The sequence below is a fragment of the Coregonus lavaretus genome (genome assembly GCF_964263955.1).
Source record: "Coregonus lavaretus genome assembly, chromosome: 18".
Lineage (NCBI taxonomy): Eukaryota > Metazoa > Chordata > Actinopteri > Salmoniformes > Salmonidae > Coregonus > Coregonus lavaretus.
In genome coordinates this window covers 35,125,096-35,134,738 of record NC_140005.1, presented here as the reverse complement: position 1 = coordinate 35,134,738, position 9,643 = coordinate 35,125,096, and the positions used below count along the sequence as shown (strand labels likewise).

At 42.4% G+C, this 9,643-nt stretch overlaps 1 protein-coding gene across 1 annotated transcript; it reads left to right on the top strand.

The window, feature by feature from the left end:
- Positions 1-4,514: 4,514 nt before the first annotated feature.
- Positions 4,515-9,319, top strand: LOC311145427 (somatostatin receptor type 1-like). Its single transcript, XM_084181664.1, has one exon. It carries the CDS (start codon positions 5,138-5,140, stop codon positions 6,242-6,244), a length of 1,107 nt encoding a protein of 368 aa, XP_084037790.1. The 5' UTR covers positions 4,515-5,137; the 3' UTR covers positions 6,245-9,319.
- Positions 9,320-9,643: the final 324 nt, after the last annotated feature.

The window sequence follows — 9,643 nt, the reverse complement described above, 5'->3', positions numbered from 1 at the left end:
AGGCAAGCAACACTGAAGCATGCATGAGAGCACCAGCTGTTCCGGATGACTATGTGATCACGCTCTCCGTAGCCGATGTGAGTAAGACTTTTAAGCAGGTCAACATTCACAAGGCCGCAGGGCCAGACAGATTACCAGGACGTGTACTCCGAGCATGTGCTGACCAACTGGCAAGTGTCTTCACTGACATTTTCAACATGTCCCTGACTGAGTCTGTAATACCAACATGTTTCAAGCAGACCACCATAGTCCCCGTGCCCAAGGACTCTAAGATAACCTGCCTAAATGACTACCGACCCGTAGCACTGACGACGTCTGTAGCCATGAAGTGCTTTGAAAGGCTGGTCATGGCTCACATCAACAGCATTATCCTAGAAACCCTAGACCCACTCCAATTTGCATACCGCCCCAACAGATCCACAGATGATGCAATCTCTATTGCACTCCACACTGCCCTTTCCCACCTGGACAAGAGGAACACCTACGTGAGAATGCTATTCATTGACTACAGTTCAGCATTCAACACCATAGTGCCCTCTAAGCTCATCACTAAGCTAAGGATCCTGGGACTAAACACCTCCCTCTGCAACTGGATCCTGGACTTCCTGACGGGCCGCCCCCAGGTGGTAAGGGTAGGTAACAACACATCTGCCACACTGATCCTCAACACGGGGGCCCCTCAGGGGTGCGTGCTCAGTCCCCTCCTCTACTCTCTGTTCACCCATGACTGCATGGCCAGGCACGACTCCAACACCATCATTAAGTTTGCAGACGACACAACAGTGGTAGGCCTGATCACCGACAACGATGAGACAGCCTATAGGGAGGAGGTCAGAGACCTGGCCGTGTGGTGCCAGGACAACAACCTCTCCCTCAACGTGACCAAGACAAAGGAGATGATTGTGGACTACAGGAAAAAAAAGAGGACTGAGCACGCCCCCATTCTCATCGACGGGGCTGTAGTGGAACAGGTTGAGAGCTTCAAGTTTCTTGGTGTCCACATCACCAATGAACTATCATGATCCAAACACACCAAGACAGTCGTGAAGAGGGCACGACAAAGCCTATTCCCCCTCAGGAGACTGAAAAGATTTGGCATGGGTCCTCAGATCCTCAAAAAATTATACAGCTGCACCATCGAGAGCATCCTGACTGGTTGCATCACTGCCTGGTATGGCAACTGCTTGGCCTCCGACCGCAAGGCACTACAGAGGGTAGTGCGTACGGCCCAGTACATCACTGGGGCCAAGCTTCCTGCCATCCAGGACCTCTATACCAGGCAGTGTCAGAGGAAGGCCCTCAAAATTGTCAAAGACTCCAGCCACCCTAGTCATAGACTGTTCTCTCTGCTACCGCACGGCAAGCGGTACCGGAGTGCCAAGTCTAGGTCCAAAATACTTCTCAACAGCTTCTACCCCCAAGCCATAAGACTCCTGAACAGCTAATCATGGCTACCCGGACTATTTGCACTGCCCCCCCACCCCATCCTTTTTACGCTGCTGCTACTCTGTTAATTATTTATGCATAGTCACTTTAACTCTACCCACATGTACATATTACCTCAACTACCTCAACTAGCCGGTGCCCCCGCACATTGACTCTGCAACGGTACCCCCCTGTATATATAGCCTCCCTACTGTTATTTTATTTTACTTCTGCTCTTTTTTTTCTCAACACTTTTTTTTCGTTGTTGTTTTATTTTTACTTTTTTTGTTAAAAAGAAATGCACTGTTGGTTAAGGGCTGTAAGTAAGCATTTCACTGTAATGTCTGCACCTGTTGTATTCGGCGCATGTGACCAATAAAATTTGATTTGATTTGATTTGATTTATCGATGGCAATTTGAATGCACAGAGATACCGTGACGAGATCCTGAGGCCTATTGTCGTGCCATTCATCCGCCACCATCACCTCATGTTTCAGCATGATAATGCACGGCCCCATGTTGTAAGGATCTGTACACAATTCCTGGAAGCTGAAAATGTCCCAGTTCTTCCATGGCCTGCACACTCACCAGACATGTCACCCATTGAGCATTTTTGGGATGCTCTGAATCGACGTGTATGACAGGGGGTTCAAGTTCCCGGCAATATCCAGCAACTTCGCATAGCCATTGAAGAGGAGTGGGACAACATTCCACAGGCCACAATCAACCACCTGATCAACACTATTTGAAGGAGATGTGCCACGATGCATGAGACAAATGGTGGTCAAACCAGATAATGACTGGTTTTCTGATCTACGCCACTACCTTTAAAAAAAAAAGGTTTCCATGACCAACAGATGCATATCTATTCCCAGTCATGTGAAATCCATAGATTAGAACCTAATGAATTTATTTCAATTGATTGATTTCCTTATATGTACTGTAACTACGTAAAATCTTTGAAATTGTTGCATGTTGCGTTTATATTTTTGTTCAGCATACATTTGACTGAGTTATCAACTAACGTGAATTCAACGTGAAATCAACAACAATTAGAACCATGTCATTGGATTTAAATTAAAAGTTGGGTGAAAAAAAGACAAACATACCAGTTTGTGCCCAGTGGGTGGCATCTAATGTCACGTGGATATTTGGTCAGTTGTGCAAGATTAAACATCAAGCTGTCACATTAGAGCCAGCAACTGCTCCATTATCCAACTTTGTCAACACAGATATTGCATTTGGCTTTCCTAATGAAACTGTATTTACTTACTTAGATTTTCAGTGATTCTCTAATCTATTTGTGTACCAGAGGGTCACATACTGTGATCTGAGTATGACGCACTTTGATAGATTTTCTTCATTCATCATAACTGAATGATGTGACATTCGCCTGCGATGTGGATATTCTTTGTGATTTGGTCATCTGTAATAATTCAATTACAGTTGGGATGACAGCTCACCTATTTCAAAATGAAGACGTTATCTTTATGCTCTGTAGCCTACACATGCCAGGTATGATCTTTTATTCTAATTTTTTGAAGAAATCCCAAGGAAGATGATACATATCGCTTTTGTTAAACATCACAATATACAGTGCCTTCAGAAAGTATTCATACCCCTTGACTTATTCCACGTTTTGTTGTGTTAAAGCCTGAATTAAAAATGGATTTTTTTCTCACCCATCTACACACAATACTCCATAATGACAAAGTGAAAACATGTTTTTAGACATTTTTGCAAATGTATTGAAAATGAAATGCAGAAATATCTCATTTACATAAGTATTCACACCCCTGAGTCAATACATGTTAGAATCACCTTTGGCAGCGAATACAGCTATGAGTATTTCTGGGTAAGTCTCTTAAGAGCTTTGCACACCTGGATTGTGCAACATTTGCCCAATATTATTTTAACAATTCTTCAAGCTCTGTCAAATTTGTCATTGATCATTGCTAGACAACCATTTTCAGGTCTTGCCATAGATTTTCAAGTAGATTTAAGTCTAAACGTATTATTTTCAAAATTCTTCAAGTTCTAACTTGGCCACTCAGGAACATTCCCCGTCTTCTTGGTAAGCAACTCCAGTGTTAAGCAAGGCCTTGTGTTTCAGGTTATTGTCCTGGTGAAAGGGGAATTCATCTCCCAGTGTTTAGTGGAAAGCAGACAACCAGGTTTTCCTCTAGGATTTTGCCTGTGCTTAGCTCCATTCTGTTTCTTTTTCATCCTGAAAATCTCCCCAGTCCTTTACGATTACAAGCATACCCATAACATGATGCAGCCACCACTATTCTTGAAAGTATGGAGTGGTACTCAGTAATGTGTTGTATTGGATTTGCCCAAACATAACACTTTGCATTCAGGACAAAAAGTTAATCGCTCTGACACATTTTTTGCAGTATTACTTTAGTGCCTTGTTGCAAACAGAATGCATGTTTTGTAATATTTGTATTATGTACAGGCTTCCTTCTTTTCACTCTGTCAATTGGGTTAGCATTGTGGAGTAACTACACTATGTTGTTGATCCATCCTCAGTTTTCTCCTATCACAACCATTAAACTCTGTAACTGTTTTAAAGTCACCATTGTTCTCACTGTGAAATCCATGAGCGGTTTCCACTCCTCTCAGGCAACTGAATTAGGAAGGATGCCTGTATCTTTGTAGTGACCGGGTGTATTGATACACCACCCAAAGTGTAATGAATAACTTCACCATGCTCAAAGGGATATTCAATGTCTGCTTTTTTATTTGTTACCCATCTACCAATGCGAGGCATTGGAAAACCTCCCTGGTCTGTTGTTGAATCTGTGGTTGAAATTCACTGCTTGACTGAGGGACCTTACATACAATTGTATGTGTGGGGTACAGAGATGAGGTAGTCATTCAAAAATAATGTTGAACAGTATTATTGCACACAGAGTGAGTCCATGCAACTTATTATGTGACTTGTGAAGCAAGGTTTTACTCCTGGACTTATTATTTAGGCTTGCCATAAGAAAGGGGTTGAATACTTATTGACTCCAGACATTTCAGCTTTTCATTTTTTATTTAAAAAAATGTTTTCTTCTAAAAACATACATGGAATTACACTTTGACGTTATTGGGTATTGTGTGTAGGTCAGTGACAAAAACAAATCTCAATTTAATCCATTTTAAATTCAGGTTGTAACACAATGTGGAAAAAGTCAAGGGGTGTGAATACTTTCTCAAGGCACTGAATGTCAGTCCACAATTTATGCAATTGTATTAGTCTCATCAATTTTCGGTAGTGCTGAGTGTGTGTTTGATTCAATTGTGAAATTGCTGATACGACGAAAACAAACCTGTGGAAACTTAACTATTGTGCATCGTCATCAAAAGACACAAGACTGCAGCAATTTACCAATCAATCAGTTGAAATTGAATGTGAGTGTTATGACGTTCAATGACAGATTCATATTTATATTACAGTGGCGTATATCGATTAGGACATAGGCTAGGACCCCACCACAACGTCATTTTACAACGTCTGACGTTGCGTCTCTGAAATGACTAGAGCAACCGTAGCTATCCATGGTCCTGAAACAACGCACCGTCCGCGCGCCACAGCACAGAGCAACCCCCGTGAGGAGATGGGTTCTCTGGACAGTCGCACTGATTGAAATTTATTATTTAACAGAAGACAGGCCTACTTTTTTGAGGATTCTTCTGGAAGTGGAAAAACCCTGCCAAAATGCTCCCCAACAGCTCTTTCGGGAATCTAACCCTGGAGGACGGTTTTTTCCTAATGAACAACTCGTCTGGGAACGAAACGTACAGCGAGTCTCAAGGCAGCGCTATCTTCATCTCCTTCATTTACTCGGTTGTCTGTTTGGTCGGACTGTGTGGGAACTCTATGGTTATCTATGTCATTTTCAGATATGCTAAAATGAAAACTGCAACAAATATTTACATTCTGAACTTGGCCATAGCGGACGAGTTACTTATGCTGAGTGTCCCCTTCTTGGTGACATCTTCACTCCTTCATCACTGGCCTTTCGGCTCACTTCTCTGCCGCCTTGTTCTAAGTGTTGATGCTATTAATATGTTTACGAGTATTTACTGCTTAACTGTACTTAGCATAGACCGATATATTGCGGTTGTGCACCCCATTAAAGCCTCCCGGTACCGGAGACCCACAATAGCTAAAATAGTCAACTTTGGGGTTTGGATGTTTTCTATCCTGGTCATTTTGCCCATTATTATATTTTCCACGACCGTTCCAAACTTGGACGGTTCGGTTGCTTGCAACATTCAGATGCCAAAGCCAGTTAACCAGTGGATGGCTGTGTTTGTGATCTATGCCTTTCTCATGGGCTTTCTGTTCCCAGTCATTGCGATCTGTATGTGTTACATCCTCATCATCGCCAAGATGAGAGTGGTGGCACTGAAGGCAGGCTGGCAGCAGCGTAAGAAGTCGGAGAGAAAGATCACTCTGATGGTGATGATGGTGGTGACGGTGTTTGTCATCTGTTGGATGCCCTTTCACATTGTGCAGCTGGTCAATGTCTTTGTGGAGCACCATAACGCAACACTCATGCAACTCGCAGTGATTTTGGGATACGCAAATAGCTGCGCCAACCCAATACTGTACGGATTTTTATCAGACAATTTCAAACGTTCGTTCCAAAGAATTTTGTGCCTGCGCTGGATGGACAATGCAACAGAGGAACCCATAGATTACTATGCCACGGCTCTGAAAAGTCGTGGTTACAGTGTGGATGAATTTCAACCGGACAATATGGAATGTGATAGCACTTATAGAAATGGAACCTGCACTTCTAGGACAACGACACTGTAGCAGCATATTGGACATAAAGTGATGAAATGAACAAAATCATAAATGTGACCACTGATTGTTTCGCTTATTACTAGGCTGATACTTCGATATTTATTCGTATTGTTTACTTGCAACTATTTTAACGGAATTAAAATGTTAAATAATCAAAATGTCTTATTATTGTTCGTATTATTACCATGTGGATTCAGGTGGCACTGTGCATAATAGTCCTACAATTACGACAAGTCGCCTACAGAGCAGAAACAGACTGGCTCTACTAGAGGCTGCCCGAGTGACATTATTTCCACTGTGTGAGCACATACAAAAAAGTGTTAATACCTGCTGCTTGTGATTCATGTATTTCAGATTTCTTGGAGAGTAAAACAAGATGTGTAGTTTCAGTTCAGATTCATGCTCAGTCTCTATGATTAATTATTCATTGCGGAAGTTCAAGTTAAAACAGCAGCAGTGATTTTTGCTTTTAAATCTCTCAGGCAGAGAGCAACAGGAACACTTGTTTACCATAGGCAAAACAACCACATCCTGCTCCGGATAGAGCAGCCCAGCTAGCGCTTATCCGCTGTCCTCTCTTCTTTGGTGCAGATTTACTCAGCCCTTTGTAGAAGATAGCCACTGGGCACGGACGTTAGTTTAACGTCTTGTTTTCAATTGGTTGCATTGTCAACTGACATGAATTAAACGTGCAATCAACCCAAAATGTCGTAATGTCATTAGATTTTGGAAAATCTAATGACATACGAAATTCCCTTACATTGATTACTTTTTCAAATCCAATCAGTTTTCCACATTGATTCAACGTCATCACGTTTTATTTTTATTTTTTTATGGAAACAACGTTGATTCAGCCCGTTTTTGCCCAGTGGGTAAACCTGCCCACAGTGTCTGTTTGCTCAGAATTCATTTATCCTTTATTTTCAATGATAATACAATATATTGCGTTTAAAAACAGTTTATATATTGACAAGATAGGGTCTTTCTTTTGAAACGAGAAAGAACTAGGTTTACGGGCTGAACATTTTACACCATGTGCAGAGGCTATGATCCTTTATATCGGGACTATAAACTTCCAAAATACTGAAGCATCAAATTCATCTTCATATGTTACACGATGCATTATATATACACACCACATATATACAGTACAGCAATAAAATAAGTAAATACAACATTAAGGCCTAGCAAATATTATGAAGAAATGTGAGCCCTCAGCCCACATACAAATCCTCAAAATAAAATAATAATATCCAAAGCCTGTAAAGTGACCTACTGCAGAGAAAAATCATTTCAATAAAGACGTGTTATTCAAGTGCTTATTGACGTAAGGTAGTGATGAGAGAGTGGACTAAAATCAATCTTATTGTTAAAACCTTCAGGTTGTCTTGAGTCTTTGATGTGGCCTCCATTCACACTCCTGCTGCTTAAGTTGCCTCCTTCTCATTTGGGTTTTCCAGGGAGTATTTTTCCTTCGAGGACTCCGCCCTCTTCATTGCCATTTTCTCAGCATTTTTCATGGCCAGTTTCTGTGATCGCCTCCTGAGGCAGCACTTAACAATAGATAGCGCCACGCCTAACAGAACGACCAAGGCAATCACTGCTATCAGCACAGGTATGAAGATGTAGGCTTGGTCTCCACTCTTGTCCACTATCTCAACGTCATCTGTAGGGGAAGTTGGAGTGGGTTGGTCCGGCAGAGAGGTGAGAAAAGGCTTCTCCCGAATTGCTGGCTTGGAAGTTGGGGTATAGTCTTGGACCAAATGTTTGTCACTTCTTTCAGGAGTAATGGTAGCTGCTGGTAGTTCATTGCATGCCACTGAGCCCTCATCTTGAAGATTTCCATTTTTATTGTAGCATTTACAGAGGAAAGAACCCTCAGTGTTGACACACTGATCTTTACAGGGCTGATCTCTGCATTCATCAATGTCCACACAGTTTCCAGACCCATCTGTGATATAACCTGCTTCGCATGAAGCACAAATTCCATCTATAGCCAATCCATCTACACGTTCCCATTTCAGAGTCATTGCAGAGCAAGTCAGTTCAAAATTTTCCCCAGACCAACAATCCAGATTCAGTTTATGAGGATAATTTGGGTCTGGCCTGAGTGATCGTGCCTTAGGTATGTGTGGGGTAGGACACTGCTTCATAATAGGTTCCTCTCCATAACGTTGTTTGCAAATGAATGGACGCTCTGTCTTACAGGTACTGGGAACAAACCCCCAGTTCACAATCTCAGTTCCATTAAACTCACCAGAGAGAAATACACACTGTATACCCGTGCAGGTTATTTTGGGCAAAGACTTCCACTGATCCAGTTCTGTGTCACTGCTGCTATCCACTGTCCACTTGAAACCATTCAGAGGTGCGTCATGTTTCACGCAAGACCACTTTCCTTTCCTCAAGCCCACCCAGAACTGAAATGTACGTTCTGCGGACGGTATGTCCGAGATTACTTTCAAAATCTTTGAGGCTTCCTCCATACTGGCCACTTTAGTTAGGAAACTGCCGGGCAGACAGGCTTCTGAAGCTTTGTCAAAGTTGAGAGGATTCAGATGAAGAGTATAGGGTTCAGCAACAGGAACACACAGACCTACCCCCAAGACACTCCACAGACATATCCAATAGTACTCCATTCTCCCCGCTCGCACCATCGATCTGACGGTAGTGGTTCTCAGTCAGGCTGACAATGGTCCTCCTACTAGCTGCTTCTGTAATGGACTGGCTGACAATGCTCATTTTCCTGCTGCTTTCTTAACTGCCCCTAATAGGTCCTCCCAAGACAACAAGCACAGGAAGTGTGTTTAGACTTGATGCAGCCATCCACTTCCTCTGCAGAGAGGGTGGTGGCACAGCCAAACAAAGCAACTTAGAAACTAATTACCTAGTCATTAAAGTACACAGTAGCCTAAGGTCCAATGCCTGGAGATGAGTAGTGAGAAATATACACTAATGTAGTCCAGGTCCTGTCAGCCGAACTCCAGTAACGGACATCCTTTGACTCTTTGATAATATTTCCCTATGAGATCACCAGGCCAGCTTCACTTTTGTTGTGGGAGCTGCAGGAAGTTTTCCTTCACAGAAAAGAGAACCAGAGAGGTGCACAGATCCAACTGGAAAAACAGAACTTGTGAGAGGATATGCTAGCCTGCTGATACAGTGTCCTGGTATCAGGATGTGATGATAAAAAGCGGATGTTGTATGTTTCATTCCTCAGGGAATAGACCCCTCCTGTGGTTTGGTTTTTATCAACCCTGAAACACGAAACTCAGAATGGTGTCATTGAATAACAACTACACTTTGTGAGGCATTCAGGGGGTCCCCCACTTGGGATATACAGATTATTCCATGTTCACTAAGTAAATTACTATTTATAATAACAACTAACAACAACTAATAACAAGA